Below are 25,134 nucleotides of genomic sequence, written 5' to 3' on the forward strand. Positions count from 1 at the left end.
CACCTCCCACCTAGCCCCCCCCCAGGAAGGGAGACATTGATTTGTTTTGGATTCAAATCAGGCTCGAGAACTTTCTTTGCTATTTATCACAAGGCAATATTATTTAGTGGTGGTGTGCATGTGCCAGAGATTTGCTAACAGCATCTAATCAGCAACTTGTACTAAAAAGTCAACCTAGTGCATCTCCTAGGCTTGCCTATACGAACACTGCTGCCAACTGGGGTCGAACCTGAAAACTGCTGACCAGCTGCGAGCGGCTAGGCTCCTTTCTGATGATCATCTCCCGAGAGCTTCAAAGGATCAGCCCCTGAGTGTAACAGGATGTGAACTCCACCAACTAAGAAAGAAGCCCCAGAGTTCCACCCTCTGTCCTGCAGCACAAAGCAGTGCTGAGGTGCCACGGGGGGCTAGCTCTGAGATGGCTTCTTTCTAGCTCTGAAAGTTAGGAGCGAGACAAATGTTACCTTTGGTGGAATGTCTTCCTCCTGTCGTAACCAAGAACTTCGGTCAAACTTTTCAACACGAGGGGGGAGAGGAGGGTTTTCTGAGGTGGGGTCCGAGTTCTGCCTTGGCATCTCAGTGCGGTGAGAGGTCACCGTCAGAGCCTCCTGAAACCCAGCCATCCCCTTTGCAGGCTGTTCATGCAGTGACTGAGAGCCAGACAAGGAGCTTCCTTGGGATTTCACAGTGACCAGATGTGGAATCTAAGCACCAAGTCAAAACAAAACTATCAGTACAAAATGAAAAAAAAAGTTTTAAAAAAGTCAATTAATAGGTCAAATCCATTGAAAAAAGAGCCCTAGGGTTCGAGATCAGCACTGCCTGTTGGTTTCAGGAACTTCTGACTTACAGAGGTTTTTTTGTTTGCCTGTTTGGCATGAACTGCTATGTTAAAGGAATGGTAAGGTTGCACAGTTCAGCACTTTAAAGACAGGAAATGCCAAAGTTAGGATTGCACATAAAAGCTGACTGGCAACTTATGCTTATGCACTTAGTATTTTCAAATACTGTAACGTACACTTGTGTTGCTTATGAAAGCTTAACTTTGGCATTCCTTGACTTTTACCTTCTTTACCATGCAACTTTAATACATCGTAACCAGCGTTTTAGATGGAGTTTCTTAGGTATGTAAAAATAATTGAAGATAAAGAGATGGAAAAAATAAATCAAAGGAAACTGCTTCAGTTTCCAAGCAGTCTGAGACTGATGTCTTAAAAAAAATAGCAATGATGATGTGAATTTTCACAATCCAGTTATTTAGCCAGAAAGCAGCCTATCCCATAGACCTGTGGGAGGAAGAAGCTCTGGAGTTGGGAAGACACCGAGGATCATCTGAGAACTCTTCAAATGCAACACTTCAGATCTTTCTCATGAACCTTGTGTAGACAGAGATAGCCCTCATAAGCTCATTTGTGCTTTACAAGATCAGAAGAGAGTTAAGCAAAGGCTCCTTTGATGTAACATAGAATCGGACTTTTTTTTATATCAGGGTGAACATGGAATTTACATGCGTATGTGTGCATGTCCATAAACACATGGGCACATATTCATATACTACTCCTCATGGTTAAAATGTTCAGTCTGTCAGCAGCATCTTAGTAAATGAAAAAATCTATATTTTAAATTGGTTGAAAATGACACAAACATCAGGTTGTTTCCAAAAAATCAAAATAACTTGAAACTGTTAAAGGAGACAGACAAAGCATAATTCAATTTTGGCAGGCACAAAGGTAAATGTGAAATGGAACTGTATTAATTTTGACTCCATCTAAAAACAGTAAGAGATGGATACTGAAGAGTCATATTCTGTCCCACGGATTTCATTAGCTAGTTAAAGTTCAGGTTCTGTGACATGGATATAACTAAAGAGTCAAGAGGATGCATATACCACATATGGACAGAATTTGTCATCTGGGTATTCTTCTGTAGAACCGGGGTAAAGACTTTGTATCCAGTATTGGCTTCAGATGCACAAGGAGCTGTGTTTGCACTTCTGATAGCAAAATAGTCCCTATCTCAACACTCTTACTACTTTTTATGGCAGTGTGCTTTTGTAACTTGTGGCTGGCATTAGCTTTTAAAGTGGTGATTGCCCATACAGTCCTATCCCAATTCCACTGATTCCCTTTCCAGATGCATGTTCATGTATTTGTGATGATGCATTGATGTTAATCAAATGTAAAAGCAAATCTTCATGAAAAGAGTACAAAAGAAAAAAAAAAAAAGAAAACAAGAAAACTCTATAAACCAATGACCCTTAGACTCAAGCCAGACTTGGTCCACAATACAAGACCCTCTGACTTTAATTCTTTGTATAAAGCGTTCCCAGAAGAAACCGAGGGATTGTCATACTGGACCAAACCAATGGTTCATCAACTTTACTTCAACAATAGACAACACCTGATGCTTCAAAGAAAGACCCAGACCACCATAATGTATCCTACAATCTTAGGTTATACTGGGAGGGGAGGGAAAAGAGTATAACACTGTCCTCAATTCACGATCATACCACAAAGCACTTACAAGATCCCTAATCCTTGTAAAAGTATTCCATGTAGTATACATGCAGATGTTGCCCTTTTTTACAAGCACATTTGGAACTGAAAATTGTGTATGAAAATTTTATTTTGTTTTGATCCACAATTGTTGTGGCTATCTTACCAGACCAACCAGCCTCTTGGTTCCTGTAATTAAACTCGCTGGCACCTAGAGTTAAAGCATCATACCTGCGGATCCACTGGTCTGAGCATAGGTGGTGTCCGAGCTGGCTGCACCCCACTAATGCTAAATGACTCTGAACGAGGAGGCAGGTTCGGATCAGATATCCTGTTAGCCACTTTGTGAGGCATGGCAGGGGAGCTCTGCCGGTTAAGTCGGGAACGTTCCTCTACCTGTGGTAACAAAGGAGTAAAAAATTAAACACAAGTCACCCTATTGCCTCCCCAGGGCATACTCTAAGCACTTGTATAGCCATTTTTCTTTATTTCCAATCAACACACTTTATGCACTTTTCTACACCCCAGAACCAAATGATGCATTAATTAATTCTAAGTAGCATACTGGGGTAAACTTAAAGAAGAAAGTGCTTCTATGAACGCAGATGAATGGAAGTGGTAATTCTGGAGCTAGACCCACCTATTTAAATAATAGAAGCCTGGGAGTGGGGATGGTGAAGCTGGAAGCTGCCTAGTCCCTCAGTGGGTTACACTAAATGAAACTAAGCAGGAAACTATAGATAGAAACTAGCACTGCAGCTGAGGTAGAAATAAAAATGTAAAGAAACACAACACAGAGTGGGAGGGTGAGAAAGAGGTAGAAAAGAAAAGGTCCAAATAACAAAGCTGACTTGGCAAGGTGAGCACACTTCTAAACTTTCTAGATAGGATTCATTTTGAATATGACATTCTCTTCCATACCTTGGATCTCATCAGTTGACTCCTTTCCACTTCCTACTGCCTCTGCCACTTCTTCTGGAGGTACCATCTCCTTGCTGATACCCTCCTTCCAATGGAATGGATCTTCTATATCTCTTCTACTTTTCCTGTCTCACCTATTTTCTCTCTTCTTCTACCCTGCTCCAATCTTCCCCATCTTTCCATTTTTCTCTCCGACTTATTTAATGTCTCAATGTTCTTTCCCTTCTCTTTCTAGACTCCTTCCCTCTCTGCAGCCTACCTATTAGATCCCACTTGCTTCCTGCAATGTAAGTGGAGCATTGAGTAAGTTGTTGGATCAACAGTCAGGGTCAGAGGAGAAAGCTTGAAGTAGATAAGGGGTAAAAAGGAAGCCTAGGAAGAGGTAATTCATACTGGCTCATTTTCTTTGCTGGACAGAAAAGCTGAGGGCAACTACTGTGCCACCAATGAAACACCATGGATGCCTCCTGGATAAGCACCCATGTTCTGAAGGGCACCCTAATCTGAGATCACATCCTTATTAATCTTCACGGTCTGAGGCCAGTAGAGCTGTGCCAGGTTTTCCCCGGCACAGACTTTGCCCCTATTAATATGGATGTGTTCCCCACTATAAAAGTCCAATTGTTATTTTAAAAGTGCCAAGGGTATGTTGTATCCAAATGCCTATTGCCTCTCCAAAGCCTAAACTGAACTGTTTTCTTAGAATGCCTCTAAATGCAGTTCAGTGTTAGTTTCTTAACCTGTATCCAAGGCATCCATTTTTGTTTCACTGGGCATCTGAAATACGTTAGTATTATTTGAACAAAACCTCCAAAATGGCTATACAAGTTTGCTTTGAAAGCAGTTCCCCAGCCCTGCCAAGCTTATCACAGGCATAACTTGGTATTGCTCCAAGAGATTATAGCTAAAGAAAAGATTATATGTTTTGCAACATGTTATATAGCATTGATCATCCGACTTGTGCTTGCAAAATCTGAGATCATAAATTGATCATATCACCAGGAAATCTCTTAATGGTAGCTCCAGCTTCTGAAAGAATAGAAAGCCCCATGAAAATAGTAAAAGGCAACTGAAAACCAAGTCATGCAAATATAGAAAAAAACCCATATCCTTTAAATATAGTAGGCTACCATATGGAGTATGGAATCCAAAAGATCAGGCAGATAGTACAGTAAATGCATTTTTAAGAAACCAGAAGACAACTTATATTTTGCACATATAACCTGTCCTTTTCAGTCTGAAAGGGGAAAAAGACAAAGCTTCAAGGAAACATTGCCAGCTGCAAGAGGGTGTGTCCAGCAGATGCCACCTGTAAAAAAGCTTTAGGAGTTCAAAGCCCCGTGCTAACAATCAGCAGTGCATTCCCACGGACAGGAGTGCCCTTTCCTCTAGCCATGAGCAACCAAGGGAGAGCTTAAACTAGATTTGAAAAAAAAAGCAATGAACATGGCAGCAAGAAGGTCATTTTGTTTGATCTAGAAAGAATGATTCTATCATCTGCTTATGTATTGTGCACTAAAGGTGATTTACTAATACAGATGTTAAAGCAAAGCCAGTTACTTTCCGCTAATCCAGGTGCAAATAGAGAAGAGTCAGAAAATACAGACAGACACTCAGTGGAAGTGTTACTGAAATCTGGTTGTACAGCATACTGTGGACAACAGTACCCACACAACATATATTTGTATAATTATGACTATGTAGCTGCTGCCTGTCTTTCATGTTAACTGTGGCCTGCATAAACTGGTGTTAGAGATCAGCTTCTAAAACAATAAAAATTGCATGCATCTATATGGAAGGAACAGAAACTTTTTCAAGTAAGAAACGCAGCATAAAATGTTTAGAAGCTCCAATATATTGCAAAAACTACTCTTCGAAGCTCATCTTTCAGACAGGTGAGTAAGGTTGCTTGTACACGCCACAGGTCAGTTTCATGCTCCCTAAATTGAAACGGTGGGTTTTTAAAAACACCACTTCAATTTAGAGAGAATTAAACTGAACTAAACTCCTGTGGCTTGTACACAAGGGTGGAGGCCCGATCCTTACCTGCCTCCCTGGCAGCAGAGGGGGTGTGGGGGGTGAAGGGGCGAGCTGCCGGCAAGCCCAGCGGTCCCTGCATGGGGACCCTCCAGGCGGCACTCAGTGCAAGTGGTCCTGGGGGGCGCTGCAGCCGCAGAGGGAAGCACCAACACCCCACTGCAGCCATGGAGGGAAACACTGGGCCACCGCACAGCTCAGGCAGACAGGCAGGCTCCGGGGGAAAAAAAAAAGGGGAAAGAAAGAAAAGAAAAAGAAAATCAAGCTCACCACTTTATTTTTCCTTCAGTGGAGCCAGCCTGCACAGGCTGCCGCTGGGTCCCACAGCCCCTGAACTGCGCGGGGCCACGCAGGGCTCACCAAGCCTTGAGCACATCAGCTTCCAGCACCCCGTGCATGGCTGCACTTTGTTAGGTAGCAAACTAAAACATCTTGGAGGTATTTTACCTTGCTACGTACCAAAGTAATTTAAAGCGGAATATACTGCCGAGTGTGCAGACAGCAATGCCATTGAAGCAGAGCAAAAGGGCATTTAAGTTGCTTTAAAGGCCAATTTTGTGGCATGTACAAAGGCCATAAGAGACAATAAAACAACGAGCCCAAAGTGGGGGAGAAAGAAGGGAGTGAAACGTTATGTCCTTTGGGGATTTTCTCTGCTCAGAAACTGAAGTCCTAAAAGGACGTAAAAGGACGTTTCTAAGGTAATGAATAATACCTAATCTCAGTGTCCAAACAGTACAAATAAAACTTTCCCACTTAGAGGTACATTGTGCATAATTTATCAGTGGCTGTTTGGAGGTCAGTTCATCAACTCCTGCAAGAGAGTTAGCAGGGTATACAAAGGCAGGAAGTAGAGCTGAGAGAGAAATAGCATTTCTTTTGAATAAGGATGTGTATCTGCATAAATACTGGGATACAGGCCAGTCAACAACAAGCTTATTTCAATCTGTCAGAAAGGAGTTCCAGTAAATCCACCTATTATTCAAGCCTCAGCACTAACTACAGCCGCCAAGAACGATGAAACCGGAGAGTTCTCCAGCCAACTCTGGGAGCTTGTTGACAGTGCCGAGCCATAATGTGGAGCTGATTATAGAGGATCTCACAGCTCATGTGAAGCAGGAAGGAGGTGGATGAGGGGTGAAAGAGGGAGCTATGGACTAGGAGAGAGACAAGGATACGTCTTCCTCTGCCTCCAAGCAGCACTTTACAAAACACTTTGTTTCTACAACATATCAGAAGAGGCATTCTTGGACTCCCCGGTTCACATGCTCAGGAATCCTATTCAATTATCTCATTAAAGAGGGGGGGAAAAGTGCTCACAATGCAAGTCTCCGGGAATCTAATATCCATCCAATTCACCGGCCTTTTCTTACATAATTCAAGATTCTTAATATCCCCTCAAAAAAGCTGCTTCCCTGGCAGCAGCATCCCAGAGAGATGGAAAGTGGAAGCTTGATGCATTATTTAAGTGACACGGTCTGATACTGCAAAGACTGGTATTTACAGTGACACACAGCTGCAGTGGAAACCATGAACCCTAAGAGAAGTATAAATATATGTAAAAGCACTATAAAGGCCAGTTTCTGCTGATCTGGACTCCCTCAGGAACAACTGAATTGAGCCCTCCAATGCAGGACCAAAGATTCAGCATGTGGCCACCTTTCCCACACTCCTGCATTCTTGTGCCAATTTTTCTACTACATGATCAAGCTCAGGGCTCGTCTTAAATGCAGTCAGTTCAATTTAGGTTGAGTAGGAGCAATCATACTGCAAAACACCACTCCAGATGCACAGAGTGGTTAGATGAGCAGCACACAATAACTGCTCCCTCAAGGCATTAGTAGCCCGAGCGCCAGGGACTTTTGATCCATTCCCTAATAGATCCAGGTAGGTTTAGCGTAGAACACCACTTAATCTGTGGGACAGTTAAGGGCCTAGGAAATGCTCCAGTCAGGGTTGTGACACAAGGGTGTTTCAGGTGACTGACACACAAGCACGATGTTTCACCAGCAAGCGGAGATAAATAGGCTTTAAATACATGAGTGAGGAGTATGAAAGAACTACCCAGGAAGCAGAAACTGGGGAGAACTCTGTGTTGATAATATAGCAAATTTAAATATACACATCCCAGAATGCACAGCGTTAAGCCAAGTGATTGTGCATTCTGATAAGAAAGGGGTAAAGCACTGATACTGCTATATCAATGCTGATATACTGGTATAGCAGGTTTGAGCTGCGATTCCGAAGTTCAAATTTACTCCTCTTCTCCTGATTTGGGAGGGTTGTGGATAGCAGGGAGTGAACCTGCTAACACTGGACACCTTAGGGATCTTCTATCTGCTGTAACAGCAACTGGCACAAGAAGGGGATTATGCTGGGGTAGAATAGGATATTATAACAGCGGGTGGTTACCCAATTCAGACCTTGTGTGTAAGCTGTATTTTGGATGCTGTACGGGGTTCCTGTAAAGAACAGCTGTTGTGTCAAGCCTACACTCCTGAACATCCACATTCTTGTCCCATCTGTTATTTGCTTTGTACTTCTTCAGGCCTCTATTTACAGCAGAAATTTTATTTTCCGAGTCTTTTATTAGCCTTTTTTTTTATATCTACTGTGCTATATAAGTGTTATAAACAACACCAAGGAGCATACCATATGGCATTTAGAAGCGTTTTATACCAGTGCCTAAAAACAGTTATCACCCCACTTATAAAAACGCTGTGAAAATGATCGGAAAAGTGGATAAGAGCCCGGCTGCGATAATATGGCCCTGAACATCTTAAACCTACTGCTCTTAACCCAAAAATAATTATGGAGAAAGCAAGAAAGCGTGACAGGAAATCATGAAGAAACAAGGAGTTAATGTTTGTATTTAACTTGTCACATGAAAGAATCAGTTCAGTGTGTTGCACAATTTCTCCCATGTCCAAAAGCCAACAGGCACAACAGCATGAAATACCAGAGTGCCTGGCAGCAACCAAAAAAAAAAAAAAAGGGCATCTCTGTCAGCATGCAACAGAATGGGCGCCTGGGGAAAAACAGAACAAAAAAACCTGTGAGCACTAGTGATGCAAGGCACCAAAGGAACAAATAGCATGAGACAGCAAATATCACATGCTGTATGCCTTGTAGGTATAGTTAAGAAGTGAACCTTTCCAGTTTGTGTACCGATAGAAAATGCTACTTCACCGTCAGGGTGGCTAAGATCTGGAACCAACTTGCAAGAGAAGTGGAGCAGGGTCCTACCCTGGGGGTCTTTAAGAGGAGGCTGGATGAACACCTTGCTGGGGTCATTTGACCCCAGTACTCTTTCCTGCCATGGCAGGGGGTCAGAGTAGATGATCTACTCAGGTCCCTTCTGACCCTAGAAACTATGAAAAGGCCTAGACCACTTGCAACTAGACTGAGTCATCCATTATCATATTATGCACTCTACAACAGTAGATCTTAAGGAAGCAAGTAGCTTAGTGCTTCTCATAAGTTTGGGTGGCCCAAGCTACCTCTTAAAATACAAAATGAAGGGAGGTACTAGTGAAAATTCTCTAGATATTGGTATCTACATCCATAATTTACATCTAAGTTTTGCTGCCTATGTGTGTCATGGGTATGCTCTAAAGTAACAATACATCAGATACATCTCATGTTCTGTAGGTTAGTCATTTTTCTCCTTTTTGTTAGAAAATTGACCTTATCATATGGGCAAATTAGTGATTAAAAATACATGAAATGTGGAAACGTTAAATGCAAGAGTAAATCACCATTTTCCTGCAGCGTGCAATTCAGCAGGAGGCTGATGGGCAGATTCTGCTGCTTTTACTCACATTATGCACTTGCTTATGTGCTAGAACATGGGGTGCCTTATAAAACAAAAAAAAGCTACTACTCAAAAAACAACCCCCCCGTCCCCTGCAAAAACCGCACTCACCAACTCTGGCAGCAGCTGGGGGGGCTCTGGTGCCATGTGGCAGAGCCCGGCAATTAAAAATAACAACCCCCCCACCCCCTTGGCTTGGCACCTGTGCAGCAGCTGTTGCGTCACGCCGGTGCAACGCAGCTTGGCAAGGTGCTGCGCGTTGTCTGGAAGCTGGGATGGCTCCAGGTACTGCTCAGCCCCAGCTCCCAGACATCGCACAGTGCCCTGTGAACTGCACTGCACCTGTGCCATGGGGCAGCTGCTGTGTGGGTGCCAGGCAGGGGGCAATCCCCACAGCCCACTGATTTTTTTTTTTTTTTCCCCCCAAGTGCTGGGCAGGGGATGGGGCCAGGCAGGGCAGCCATGGGGGCTTCTCCTGCAGCTCCCCCTGCTCGGGGAGAGGCAGGCACAGCTGAAGGAGCCACCTGCAGCTGCCTGGCTGTGCCTGCCTCTCCCCAGACAATCTGAAATCTCTGAAACAGCGTCCAAACTCCAAAACAAATTTGGCCGAATTGAAATGTAACAGTGATCTGCAACACCGAAACGAATCACTGTCTTCTGAAACAGCCGAATTCAAAATCAAAATGAGAGACAGCCATTTTGCACAGCCCTACTACTCACCAGGTCCAAGATTAATAGTAACAGAATCAGGCCCTTGCCTTTGAAACTGAAAGCCCTAACTAGGATTGTCCTCCCTTATCCCAAACAGCAACAGATATTTCAAGATTTGTTTTTAGAAATCTTTTCGTAGATGGATTTAAAAATACTGAAATGCCAGAGGCATATGTAAAATATTCATTTAAAACAGGGTTTCTAAAGATGCAATTTCAGCCTGTTCCCCTGCTTGCTGCCACATATTTCCACCACCACCAAAGCCCAAAAGAAAGCACCAAGTTTTATAAATATTTGGCAAGCACTTGCTCATTGGAACCAAGAGAAGATGTCACCCACCAGAGGTGGTTCAGGGTTATGCTGCCTAGCATATCTCAGATCAGGAGTACTTGATGACAGGAATGTCTTGTCCGCAGGCATATCGATAAAACTTTTGCCATTATGTACTTGAGGAAAAAGCTTGGGAGAACCACCAGAAATGTTGGAGAATGATCCCAGGGTTCTCTCTGAAAATGTGCTACTGCTACTGAAAGCTTTGGGAGACTGTCTTAAACTGGAATTAAGGGGAGATATGAGAGAGTCAAAAGAAGGTGAACGAGAGCCAGAAGTTAAAGGAGCTGATATGGGTACACTCAAATGAGAACTTTGTGAGGAAAAGCCCAGAGATGAGAGGGGAAGTTGTTCCAGGCTCCGTCCTATTCTCTTTTGCATTTGTGCATGCAAGTGGTCTGTAGGCGTCAGGAGCCATGCCGGTGAACCCTCCCTGGAAGAAGTGTGATTCTGATGGAATACTTGATACTTCATTTTTCTCAACAGGTGCTCTGGGTTGGACTGGCTTAAGTCTAGGTTATCATGCACCTGTGGGCTGCCTTTTCTTGAGGGAACCAATGCATTTTTAGGCACATGTGAGTGTTTAAGTTTCAATCTCCTGTCCTCGTTACATTCCTTAAAGTCCTTTTTTACGCCTTGTTGAGGCAAACATGAATGCATTGCTTTTAAAATATTGGGAGAAGAAACACACTTTGCCTCTAGTTCTGATGTCCTGACTGGGCTGCATCCTTGAGAGCGGGACCCTTTGAAGGAGAGAACAGAGCCCTTCTTTCTGGATTGTTTTCGAAGCCCAAGCCTATCTCGACGATATGCTGGAACAGCTTCTCTGCCCCTCTGGGTGTATTGCTGGACCTGAGGTGTTGGTTTAGAAATGGTAATAACTGGCAATACTGGTGGTTGCTTAGCAGTAGCTAACTGCCTCAGTTTCTGAGGATATGATGCTTGCAGGTATTGTGGATTTGGTGTAGCTGAGGGCTGTGACTTGGAAAGATCAAAAGGCTGCTTAACGTTGAACTGTGAAGCTGCATCTCTGCCAGGACTGAAGGATGCCAACTGTCTGGCAACAGAAGAATGATTCTGCTTAGCTGGAAGAACAGGCGGGTTATTAAGAAATCGTTGTTGTACCTGGGAGTAGAATTACAAAATTAAACCATTAAAACAAAGCATTCTAGGACAAACAAACAGCAATAATGCACAGTGCTCCTGCTAGCATGCGACGAGAACGCAAGCATAGGGAAAAAGAGGAGAGGACTGGATTCGATCCCAAGCATTCCACTGTCTCTGCGTGTGTTATCTCCTTCAAGGCTGTTCAGTTAGGTGGTGCTTAAGCATGCAGATTTTACAAATTCTAAAACAACCAGGAATTGATGCTATTCTCTATTTTTCTATGAAAAAAAGACTGTCATCAGAGTTTATGTTCCTGAAAGCAGAGAACAAGTGTCGCTCTACAAGACAAACTGCAATACATAATCTCTGGAACAAGAGAAAAAACCCTTCCACTTGCAGCAATCACTGTACACACCTTGTAGCTCCATGGTCAGCACGTAACTGAGGTCTGACCAGGGCAAAGGAATCCTTTTCAGAGCGACTGACTTGTACTTTGTCAATTTTCATCCAAAAACTGGCACCCTAGTAATAATTATACCACAGAACAGAGCCTCCTGACTCTATTCTTGGCCTGGCAGCAGGACGTGTAGACCATTACTGAAGCACAAAGATAACTACAGTTGACATTCCTGAATCCTGTTGAGTTTCTATATGGAAACCTCTCTCCATACCCAGACCTCCTGTCAGTGTAATTAACTGCAAGCATCTCCAAACCAGGCCAGTAGAGTGACACAGGGGAAGACAATCTGGCATCTGACCCAGGAAATGCCGTGAAAAAAATTTCAGACAGAACTGTGATCAGCCCCTGTTCTTCATGTATAAGGAGCTAACTTGATAATACAAATGAGTAAAGATCTAGTGCCAACAAGTGCATCACACTTTCCTACCTCCTTGGCCCAAGCTGGCTTCTCACTGGCATTTATCCCCTCCTTGTAATGGTACAGTGGCTTCTTCTCTCCTGGTCTCTGTTCTTGTCGCTGTTGTTGCTGCTGCTGTTGCTGTAGGGACACCAGGTAGTCTCGCTCTTGCTGAAGTTGCCGCTGCAGCCGCTCTGCTTGCCGCTGTTCCTCTAACTGTTTGCGCTTATACTCCTACCCAGAACAACAATACAACAGTGTGGGTCCACAAAGACATATGGCTGAAGCCAAACCCTAGCATGTGACTTTTAATTTTGTCTATATCTACACCGGTAATTAGGGTTGACCTTAAGGTCATCCTCGAGCTCACATCCACCAACTTCGGCTAGTTCTGGGTGACCTTCCAGTCAACCCTAAATATCAGAGTAGGCACATATTAAGTTAGTCTCTCTGCATCTGCTTCCGATATTGAAATTGGTAACAGCAACATGTAGCTTATTAAAAGTCACTGCAAAGAGTAGTTACTTGGGACAAGATTGTAAACTGCTTGCCTGTACTGGTGAGCAGCTGTTCACACAAGCAGCCCAGCCAGAGTTAATCATGACCTATATACATGGCACAACATTGTGGGACACAGCAGGCTCTAACCAAACAGGGTAAATTAACCTGGGCAGAGCATTTTGCTAAAATGGCTATCTGTGGCACCTTGTTTAGAACTAGCACCTAGGTTTCAAAACAGCAGTACACTGTATTGGGCAGATGCATGCTCAGGGCAAGCAGTTGTTACACACAGGGAATGAAAGGTTCAGGCTTCTAAAGAAGTTTGAGAACTTAAATCCAAATTCAGACCTCCCCCCCCACAACCCCATCGGGTTTAAACCTGGCTGAAGGACAAAAAAATAGGCGCCAGGTCCTTTAACTTTAATCACTCATTTTTAAAGCCACATTTCAAATGGGGATTTTGCCTTGAGATCTCCTCAGCAGCCTTTACGCTTCCCCCCACCCCAAAAGAGAGAGAGAAGCAGGTTAATGCTTGTATAGAGTTGACCAAACAAAGCTACTCAATGTATGAACCTTACTGAGCTTAAAGGTACAACAATTTCCCCCCCAGATTTTTCAGTATGTGTATGTATTTGAGGGGGAAGGGGGGCAACGGGCCAGTCCAGACAGGTGTCGTGTATCTTCAGTTCATACAAAGCCAATTGGACTTGATGGCACATAGAGCCTCATAAAATCAGTTTATTGTGGCAACACTGGCACAGCTGAGACAATTAAATTCTCTCTTTGAATCCCTCAGGCTTTTAAAGGTTTAATTAATAAATCATTAATACTTAACAAGCGTCTTTAAAAAGGAGGGATTTATAGGAGTTCTTTTTGCCTAAACAAAACCAGTGGAAAGAGAGACAAATAAGAGGCTTTGTAGACTGGAAAAGAAAACAAAACAATTGTTATACACAGAATTCTTACTGGGGGGTGGGGAGGACAATTGAGGAAATAGTGAATTTCAAAAGTAATGTCTGAAGGGTAAAATAGCATGTAGAGGGCACATAAAATATTCCAGTCAGGAATGAAAAACTGGAAGTCTGCAAATAAAATATTGCCATCAAATTCAACAATGCTAAGCAAGTTTGTTAAGTGCAGTTTTACTGTATTCTGGCACGCGGGAAACAATTTGAAAAAATTAACTGGCAAGAAACACAGAGGAACTGAAAAAGGGTCTCCTCTTATAATCAAGACAAATGCATGCCGCCATTACAGAACCAGATGGAAGGGAGAAGGCATGCACAGTGAATGCTATTGAACGAAAGGTCACAAAACTGATAAAAAACAAAACAGATTTTGGAACATGGCTCCACTTGCATCATGAAAGAAAATGCTCAGCACATTTTTCTTTGCACACCAAAGTGATGGAGAACTGGATGGTTATGAGGTTTATGGGATGAAAGAAATTAAATCCATGTAGCAGTTACCCGTGCAGTCAGGCTCTACAGCTCCACATTATCTTGCCCACTCAGAGGATGCAGGCACAGACAAGCAAACATGTGCAAGCACACTACAGACAGAAAGCGAGTATGTAGGGATGCAGGTCTCCCCATTACCAGAAGTAGAGCTTGCTCCTGCAATAACTGCTGCTGCAGGATCTCTAACTGTCTCTGCTCCTCCTCTAACTGTCGTCTGATGTATTCCTTGGAGGCATGGGAAGCAGGGATCAAAGGGGAAAAGAGAAGAGAAGAAGAAACAGTAATTCTGAAGAGGAAGGAGCTGCTAGATGAAGGGCAGAAATTTCATGCCTAGCTCAACCACAGAGTTTTGGCTGAACAGAATCATACGCAGTTCATTTAAGCTATAAGCCCTGAGCATTTCACCTGCCTCCTGGTGAATGAAGTTACACAAAGCTTTCCTGTACTTAGACAATTGTTTTTTGGTGGTTTTTGGCTTTGTTGTTGCTTTTTTAAAGAACAGGAACAGCTATAATTGAAGGGAAGCATTTTGTTTCGACTTACTCCAGCATACATGCTGATCAACTTCATTATAACCTATGGAGATAGTCTGGATTTCCAGCGGGGAAAGTGGGTACTGAATTTGGCCCTTAGAGACTTCAATGATAACTGCTCAATGTGAGCAGAGGAAGAGACATGCTAGTAGTCAGAGCAGAAAAACAAGTAGGAAATTTTTCAGTGCTAATGTTGTCATTCACAGTTTGCCTGGACACATGGCATTTACCCCTGTGCTATTTAGATCAGTGTAGTAACTAGGACCCACAATGAACAAACATGCAAGCAACTCAAGTACCTAAATGCAGTTGGCTGCTATTGCTTGCCTTGCTTTGCAGAGGAACAGGTAAGGCCTGCTTGCCCTCAATAAACAGTCATCATGGGGTAAACTGCAGACACACAACACTTACACAGGCGTATCTTCCAAGTGTAATTTTATCCTGACTTTTCCTGAGGATATTCTTAGATTCAAGTAAGTTGGTCAGTGTAGGACTGTGCCATGTGTCTGCTCCTTGTTCATAACATTATAAGGGTCGACTATGCCACCACAAAGGTATCACGCATCCAAGAGCAATGACTCTGTGGGCCTTGAACAAGTAATTTAGGGTGCATATATACCCAGTTCCCAGTGACTAACCATCTATCTTTGGGCCTCTGAAAAACTGCTTATTTAAGTTCTCTGCATCTCCCTTACTTATAGAATGGGAATAATACATTTGTACCTTGCAGAGCGGCTGTAAGCCTCAATTAGCTTGGAGATGATACCCATAAGCTCCTGCTCGTGAAACTGTCACTGAAGTCAATTCGAAGCTCCAGTGAAATCAGTGGGAATTTCACACACAGGGCTCCCACGGGATCTTAAGGCCTGTACAATTGTTTGAGGATACAATGCACTCCTATAATTTCCATATGATGATTGCTTGAATAGCATGAAGTTTATGGCTATTCTTAATTATATGAATTGTTGCTATGGAACAGCCTTTGGGCTTGGATTGAGTCTCTTTTTTGTGAATGGTTGGGGAGGGAGGGGAGAGGAAGTGGGAGCAAGCACCATACATATCCTATTCTAAAGCTGGTGCTGTTAAATCAGCATCATATATTCTCCAACTCTCTTGACATCACTGTCCCAAGGGGCCAAGAGCTTCCAGTGCTATAAAGAGGAACTACAAGGAGAGGAGAGATTGGTACTGTGGAAGCCTGGGCATGGTAAATGGAGACATTAAACACTTTACATAGGGAGCCCTGGGGTAGGAAACTGTGGGTCAAGAGGCTTCATAATTAACAGCTAACAAATAGATCAACATAGAACGGAATTAATATTGTGAGAAGCAACAAACCAAGATAAGCAATTAAGCAATATGCTCCCTAGTGGTGAAGGTGGTGAAGAATGCGAGTAAAGAGCAGCTTTGAATTTAATTTAATGAACTGACACCTGCTCACAAAGTACTAACACATTATCAGAAATCCTCAGTAGATGCAGTTCAAACCTCCCAGTTCAGCATTTGAGGTCAAGGACCAATAGGTACAGTTCCCATAGTGGGTTACCTGCTCATGCTCCGCACGTCGCCTCTCTTCCTCCCGGCGCATCTGCTCCTCATAATGTCGCCTCTGCTCCCTTTCCTGCTGCTTCCTCATCTCCTTCTCTCTTCTCTGTTGCTGTTGGGGCAACACACAAAGATAATCTATTATGATATTATCATGCAGAAATTCAAAGGAGGCAGGGGGGTACTTAAGTGACTTGCGAGTTGCTAATAGAAACATTTCTTTCCAGGCTCGTCAGAAGGCTTTTTACATGATACCGGTACAAACAAGTCAGATAACAAAGACTCCAAAATGGGGCCATTGCTGTACCAGTCCCAGTCCAGAAACCAAGGTGCACTGTTATCCCTTCAGGTGAACATAAAACTTCCACTGAATTCAACTGAACTTAAACATTTAGTACAGGAGGAGGGAGAGGAGGAAGGGTTCAGGACGTAGACACATGGGTGATATTGATGGCAGTCCTGATCATGATTCCCCAGACTAAAGCAGAACCACAAGGACAGAACAGAGGAAGTGAAAGGTATAATGTACCTGACCACTGTATTTTTGCTGTCAAACCTAAGTGCAATCACCCTGGTGATTCACAGACACCCCATACCATATGGCTGCTTGAACATTGCTCCTATTGCAAGACAGGCCACAGAAATACTGAAGCAAAGCAAAACTGATGAACTGCATGGAAAAAGGTCAGTACTTCGAAAGGACATCAGCTTGTTGTTGCATCACAGAGGAGCACATATCTGAGCTCTGAGACCTATCTGGAAGGTCTGCGGGATGTCTCTGGATGAACCTCCTGACTATGTGTTGCAGGTAATAGCAGCAGAGAGGCTGCTGTAACCTAGACTCATGCTGATCACCATGAGCTAGATAAAGGGCAACCAGTGCTGACACATTTCCATCCTCAGTAATGTACAGAATGCTCCTGCTTCCTCAGTGCCATGGAAATACTTCCATTCTGTCTCAAACAGAATAAATACCTATGCCACGTCTATGTAAAAATGAGCGGAAAAAATGAGCAAGCGGAGACCTGACTCTGAGCTGCAAGACAAGTCTTACTGGTGTACTGTACAGTGAACCGGTCTGTTCCCTGAGGAGGAAACGCTGGCCTGTTATTTTCGCTTGATCCAATATGTAGGAAAGCCTGAGCAAAATTCCAGATCATACTTGAAAAAATTGTTTTTGGCAAGTTATCTTATTTACTAAGAAAAATAAGACTTTCAGTCAAGTCATTTGAAGATCAAACTGCTTTTTATGAGAAGGATTTGTACATTTGCAACCTCTTTCCAGAAATCAATACCTTTCTATAATTACATGCCGCTCAGGCCCTACATGCAATGCATATCTAATATTGATCTCAGCTAAGGCTGACATGAGCTCACGATACACCCCAAGTGCTCCTAGATAGAAGCTAAAAAGTGTAAAAAAATAATTAGTTAGTAATGGGCTCAGCTGCTTCATCCACCTCCAGATGCAAAGATAATGGGTTGGCTTTCAACTTCTGATGTGCCATTCAATGTCTCCCAAATCTTCCCAGCTTATACCACCAGTTACTAAGTTATTTAGTGTCTTCTTACCAGAGTTTGCAGAGATATTTGGATGGAAGACTCTCTACTGCTACCTTAGACAGAGAAAGGGTAGAGGGACAAGCAGAAATGACAAGTCTCTGGGAAAGCTAATTTATCTCTAACCAGGGACACCAAGCAAGAGTGGCCTAGTGGACCCAGCATTGCAAAGGACTTAGGAGACCCAAGTTCTGTTCTCAGTTTTGCTGCTGGAGGACTTGGGTGGCTTCCTCTCCCTGTGCTTCTGTTTCCTCATTTGTAAAACAGGAATAAAGTTACTTCTCCGGTAAAGCACTTTGAGATCTACTGCTGAAGAAATAGACTGTATCAACACTATGGAGCAGAAGAAGATTCTGAAGTCTTCTGACCTTGTCTCTCTTTTGGTCTTCTCCCTTACACACTCATTTTAATAAGGATCGATTGCTGGTAGGCACCTTTGAGTCATGGGCATTTACTGTATTGGTTCAAAATAGTAGCACTGAGGCAACAAATACCCATGTGTTTGTGGGGACACCTGCAATGAAATCTCACAGGGCAAAGGAGGAACTTTCAGCTCCTCCTTCATAATAACGGCTGTAGCAAGAGTGTTACACCTCACACAAATAAATTAATTCCTTCTGTTATTCAGGGCACCTCTCTCAAACTCTGTTGAGACAGGTTACTCTCAGGTCCTTGAGGAATAGCTGTTACTCTTGTATAACACTTTCCTCAGACCAAGGCCACCCCCATGAGAATTGGTCAATACAACAGAGACTAGATAATTTGCAAACTCAGGTTTCTCAGCCCTTGCAAAGAGGAGGGTTTGTGGGGATATATCCAGCTGCATCAAACAGCTGTGCAGGATGGCTGAGGTGCTTAAACTGACCAGAAAAGTGGTTCTCTCAAAAGTAAAAATTGCATTTGAATAACTGTGTAGCTCATTATTAACTTGGCAACCTGCAACAAATTAGGCAGGTTTTTAGGAAAGATTGAGTACAAATGGCCTGGGTTGTAATGTATCAGCTGCAAGAGAAGTCTTTACCAGCCCGAAAACTTCTTGCAGCACCTGATTAAGCCTGAGATAATGGGAGATCCTCACTCCAATACAAAGCAATGGTGAGCTCACTCAGCTTGAGTGATGTGACAAGGGAGTAGGAAGCAGTCATAAATCTAAGAAACTGGGTGAGCCTCAGACTCGAGCAGCCTGATTCTGCTCTCCCTTCTGCTACTTGTACTCTAGTGTAATACTATCAATTTTATTTTCACCTGTAGGAGGGGAAAAAAATAAACTCAGACACATGACATCGAGGCTACTTTGGCAAACAAACAACAGGAAGATGACTGGCACTTGGCTGCTCTGCTCAGAACAATGTACAACTAAAAAGCTAGACAACTCTTCTTCTGCTAGGAGCTTCCTAGGGACATGACCTATAAGAAGGCTATGAATCAGGGGCAGATAATAATAGATAAAGCTGTATGTGATCTGCCTGTTTTATTTTCACATTATGTAAAGCAGTCAGTTTCAGAGACAGTACGAAAAATTGATCAACAGAGGGCAGTAGCATGCAAACATAGGAGAACATGGATCTTGCAGGCCTGTCAACTTCAGGTATTCCAGTCACAACAGACACATGGCTGTAATAAGGAGGCAACGAACCCAAGCTTCCACGATTATGTGCATTGTTTTCATTGGGCAGTTTTGCCACTGCAGATACAGAGAGACTGAGTGGACTGCAGGGGCTAGAAATCTACGGTGGGGCTCTGAAATGCACTCTGCTAAATGAACACTATGAGTGACTTCATAATACAGCTGGCTGCCCTTGATACTTGGGAGCTGGTTGATCTGTGCGAGGAAATAATGCATTCTGTCACTTGCAGTGTACTTACAATTTTTTTTAATGCATCCTTTATTATAGCATATGGGAGACTCCTGAAGATTTTCACAGGTTTTATTCTCTCTAAGTCACTAGTAACCTACCTCTAAAAATCTGATTTCTACAACAATGTAAATTTAGTTGCACTATAGATATATCTTATACTCTTATTTTAGTGCACTTAAGTGTATCGCTTTGCACTGTGGGATCTCTGCTACTAAAATGCACAGACTATTTAATGTAGGTGAATTAATTTGGGTGAAAGTCCTTGTTTGACAGTATTCACTTGATTACTCAAACATACTTCTGATGAAAGTACTCTACCACTGGAAACCACTGTCATTACGTACATTCACAAACAAACCATAGGTATATATGGTCTGTTGTGTGCACACACATACATGTGTACACACACGCCCCATCTTTATGAACAGAACATACCCTTTGACTAACTTAATATACATAACCCTAAACTTCCAATTAATTACTGCACACTGACATCTCTTTTTAAATGACTTGTTCCTTCAATAATACATTGCAGAATAAAATACATAATGCCCAATCCTGCAGTCAAATAATGTGACAGCACTGAAATGTGTATGCTTACCTAGCCTGAGAACATCAAGCCACTGCCTGCCTTTCTGCTAACGCAACAGCCATTTATCAGCTCACATAAAGTGATCAGTTAAGTGAATTAAAGGCCATTTCCCAATAGCTGCTATGAATTACCAGAAAACCCAGGTCTCATGAGGGACTGGAATTGTTTCCACTCGCTGCTCCGTTTCTGCAGGCGGCAGACATCTGGACGCATCCCAGCCTGGGTGAAGATTCCAGCACTGCACTGATTGCTCATCTACCCCTGCCTACGCTGCTGCCCGTCTCCCCTGCTCCGGCAGTGCTGAGCTGGTGCTGCAGGAGCTGAGACAGAGAAGCCCCTGTTTCAATCAGGGATTCAGAGCAGCAGAAACATGACAGCAAATGGAGTGAATGATTAGAAAATGCCTTTTCACTTGTCTTTTTTCCTCTGCCCATCTCAGTTTTTTTCCTCTCCGTCTCATGATATTGCTTCCCCAGTTTCTCTAAGCCCTGGCTCTGTTATCCAGACCTATTATTCATAGAAGGCAAGACCACAGTTACTGAGGGCATTTATATAACTTCACAGGTGAGGCTATAGGCAGATCATTGGAAACTGCAACAGGATCTTATTTATGTTGCATTAGGAATGACAGGTTTTCAGTACTGATGAGGGAAGTCATAAGGTGGCAAAGCCATGGATAGGAAAGGCCCCGAGGCCTAGCATGAAAAAGACCACTTCAAAAGACCACCAACTGTTCACTCTGCTCATCTAAACTCGTATGGAAAGAGCAAGAATATCCGAGTTCTGCAAGGTTAGAACTTTTCCACAAACTGCAGGCAAATTCTGAAAGGCAAATGTGTGTGTGTGAAACAGCCTGGGGGGGAGAATGGCACCTGCTCCCAAAGGTGAATCTGAGTGAGAGAACAGGCACGAGGGGAATTCCAAGTTACAAACTGCTCCAGAGGGGCCACGTCTTTGTGGCATCTTTCAAGGCCACTACTGAGTGAGGTAGCATGCATGAAGCATCATCTATTTGCATGGACTGGGAACTACAACACAGATAGCAATTCCCCATTCATACCTGGAGATGTCAGCTATTTATTGCATTATTGCAAACAAGAGTCTTGCATCTACTGAAGCTGAAAGATTACAATGAAGGCCCCTACTTTACGAACTGACCCTTCCCATACCAAAATGCTGCTTCCAATATAAGCTTTTGCGGGCAAAACTGAAATTAAACCCCAATTAAAGGGAGAAAGGAAACTGACCATTATGAAAGAGTGAAAGATCTACTCCACGTTTCTGACTTAATGAAATTAAGAGAGAGAAGGCACCAGTTGGGCCTGTAAATTCATTAAAAACTATGATCCTGTTTATACCAAGATTTTTGGTACGCAGGTAGCCAGAGACAGAAAAAAGGCCATGTAGGGGCCCTGCATCAATGCAAGACCCTATACATTAACAAAGCAAGCTGCCATGGTTCCACATTTCTACTGTAAGAGTTTGCATTTGATGCAGTTGCATCTGTGAAAATTCTCCTAACTTCCACAAGCCATGTGTTACTTGCAGTTACAGACGGAAACTATGGGCACCTATATAGCACATCAGCACAGCCTTGCTGCTCATGTAATTACAGCGCCTAGGAACACACTCAATTAATCGAGTTTGCTCAACTGTAGCAATTACCATGCCCCAACAGACTCCAGCATCTTGTGTATCAGTGTCCCCATGATGAGCTTTAGTTAAAGCTGGGTTACCATATTTCCAGTTCCAAAAAAGAGGACTGGACACCTGTCTGGGGGACACCTCATTCCCAACCTGCAGCCCCCACCCCGTCCTCCCATCTCTGTTGTTACCACTCGCTCACTGGAGGGGCCCCCCACACCTCTGCTTTGCTGCAGCCCTGGCACCCAAACAGCTTCCCCCAAAGCTGGCAGGCACCACCCCCACCACACACCCATCCCCTCCACACACCCTTGACACAGACACATAGCACCCCCCTCCCCAAGTCTCCCGAACAGTCCCCAAGTCCTGGCCCTCCAGCCCCTGCACCCCCCACAAACATACCTGCATCTAGCTGCCAATGCTGCTCCCATAACCCTGCCTGGCTGCATGCCGGCCACATGTGTGTCCACTACCTCTAATCGCTCCCACCCCGCCAGCAGACCGAAGCAAAATCCCGGACATTGGTTCATATTTCAAAAAACACTCAGAGATTGGAGGGTCCAAAAAGAAGACATGGCTGAGAAAACCTGGACATACGGTAACCCTAGTTAAGTGTTCCCACTGCCATTTTTGCATGTGGGAATGCTGGTATGTGAGATGCTCTGGGTGCTTTAATTAGAGCAGCTCTCAGAGTTGGCCTATGACAAGAGCCTTAAATAGTGCAAGTCTGTGAGTGGATGACTGCTGGACTCCATATGCATGATCTTATTAAGTGCTTGTGATGAATTCTCAATTGTGTAGTTAGCATACATTTAAAGGAATCCATAATGGAGCTACAACAATTTACACTTGCTGAAGATCAAGCCCTACAACTGGACTGAAGTCCACCTGCAAATAATAAGATGCTCACATCTGCCTTGCATATTCACTGTAAAGACTTGACCTTAGTAATTTCTGCCTGGGGGAATGTAGGGGAACAGGGGAAGAGAAAAAAAAAACAACAAGGTCCTGGAACACAGTTATTTTACAGTTATATGTGTCCCCTTCTAGCAGTTGGGGTGCACAAAGGAAAACTACCTCACATTGCTAGAACTTCTATCACCAATACTGGTTAGCTGGTTGTTCCTTTATTTTAAGTGGCAGAGGTTTGTGTTTGTGTATGGAAAATCCAAGGTTCAGTCTCTGCTGCAACAATTAGTTACTTTATACAGACAAAAAAACCCTAAATACTCTTTATTACAGGAATATTTTCTTTGATACTATTATAATTTTTGATGCTCTTTGGTCTGTCACACTTCTCTTAGAAAACAAATCTCAGGCCTGTTTTCAATGCAAAAATTCTATAGCAATTCTTGCACCTGTTTGTTTTATTTTCAGAAGATAGGGGTCTTAGACCAAATTCTCGTCTCAGTTACATGATATCCATCGACTTAAAAGTTTCCCCATGTTCCAGAACAAAATCTGATTCTGTTTCAAACATTGCTGGGGAGACTGATAAAGCTAAGTGGCACCTATGATCGTTGGCTATATCCCTGTAGGACAGAGTCCCAGGAATGAAGTTACAGCATTTTCTATGTCCCTGGGACATCATTTGAACTTCAATTGCATCGAATCAAAGGGCTACAGCTTTAAGTGTCACCAAATCCTTTTAAAATTAATAAATTGAGATATTTTTTATTTATTTATTTATTTTTTAACACAGTAGAGAAGAGAGGTAAGAAAACCTCAGTTAAGCAGGTTTTAAGCAGTTCTTTCTTAAGACAATAGTGAAATGTGCACTCACCTGCACTACCAAAGCAAAAATTTCAAATATTTTCCAAATGTTTATTTGAATCTTAATTAATTTAAGGAGGAGCCAGGACTCAGTCTTTTACCCTGGTATTCCTGGGCACTTCTTTCCTGCTACGTTTATGGCTGGTCCCAATGAGCACCAGTAGAGGTCATGCAGGGGTACGTTAGGCAGAAGTTTCTTTCTGAGGCGCTGACTACTTTCTTTCCCTCTTCCCTATGGCCTTTTGGTGCCACATCTTCCCATTCCTTGTGACAATGCATGCCACTCTCACTCACATTTTTCTCCCGTGCACATCTCCTTGATCAGAAGTCCAGGCCAATAACCTTGGATGAATGCAGCTTTGACATTATTCCATCCTGAAGAGATCATTCCTACACTAATCAATTCATATTCTGAGCCCAACAGTCTCAGAAAGATATAGAAGAGATGAGAGGGAAGTCTGAAATCAGAATTGCCACAGAAATGACTAGGGGCTCCTATACACATGCAGGGAGTCTGCTCCGACGCACTGGAAATCTACCGTGTCAGGGAAATGAACACGTTCCAGCAGACTCTAGTGTCACATGTATCAGCATCCCCCACGCTGAAAAATGGTGACGGGGCACTTTGAACTAAAGCTCATTTGATGAGCTTTAGTTCAAAGCATCCTGCCATCATTTTTCACTGAGGGTACGCTGATGCATATGACGCTTGGGCGCTTTTAATTAGCACGGCTTGCTAATTAAAGTGCCCCCCGCCATATGCCTCCTGGAGCATGTGTGAAAACGCCCTCGGTACTGCAGAATAAGGCACAAATTTCTAAAGCTAGCTAAAGGTTTTATTTCTACTCATAACAGTGAGACCTGTGCATCTCAGTCTCAAGATATAAATACAGGTATGTTAACTGATGGCTAAAGGGGATATAGTAGCTCCCTCTGGCTATTCAACAAGTATAGGGACCAAGGATGGCAGCAGTTCTCAGACTACGGTCTGGAGACTACTGATTGTCCATAAAGTTCTTGTAGTGGCCTGCTGTCATCTAGCTCTCCTCATTGTTTTAGCAGCTAAACTACACTAAGGCTTGCAGCCATAAAAAACCTCCACACACAACAGAAAAACAAAACAAAAAAGAAAACCAGTGCTTTACCTTTAAACTTAGCACACCCGCGTGCTGAGCCCAGCAGATACCCAGAAAAGGCATTGTATTAGCTCGACCTGGCTTTCCCAATGTCTATATGAACCGGGTGCTTCAGTAGGGCTTTTGGGTGCTTTTATCCAAGAGTTGATTTAGTCAGCTATTAGATAAAAGTGCCAAAAAGCCCACCTGAAGTGTGCAATCTATACAGATGGTATGGAGCTGGGTCAAACGGAAGTGTTGTTTCTTCTAGTACAACAGG

The 25,134-nt window shown here is 43.2% G+C and overlaps 1 protein-coding gene across 1 annotated transcript in view; it reads right to left on the reverse strand.

Annotated features, from left to right (window-relative positions):
- TNIK (TRAF2 and NCK interacting kinase) overlaps nucleotides 1–25,134 on the reverse strand; it is a 318,039-nt gene that overhangs the window by 58,018 nt on the left and 234,887 nt on the right. The window contains exons 13-18 of the mRNA XM_019532732.1: nucleotides 16,313–16,423; nucleotides 14,372–14,458; nucleotides 12,303–12,506; nucleotides 10,318–11,433; nucleotides 2,727–2,891; nucleotides 465–704 (exon numbers count right to left, since the gene is read on the reverse strand). Of these exons, the coding sequence (XP_019388277.1) occupies nucleotides 465–704; nucleotides 2,727–2,891; nucleotides 10,318–11,433; nucleotides 12,303–12,506; nucleotides 14,372–14,458; nucleotides 16,313–16,423 (1,923 nt within the window). The remainder of the gene's footprint in view (nucleotides 1–464; nucleotides 705–2,726; nucleotides 2,892–10,317; nucleotides 11,434–12,302; nucleotides 12,507–14,371; nucleotides 14,459–16,312; nucleotides 16,424–25,134) is intronic.

The sequence above is a fragment of the Crocodylus porosus genome, unplaced genomic scaffold (genome assembly GCF_001723895.1).
Source record: "Crocodylus porosus isolate Cpor-Errol unplaced genomic scaffold, CroPor_comp1, whole genome shotgun sequence".
NCBI classification, from domain to species: Eukaryota; Metazoa; Chordata; order Crocodylia; family Crocodylidae; genus Crocodylus; species Crocodylus porosus.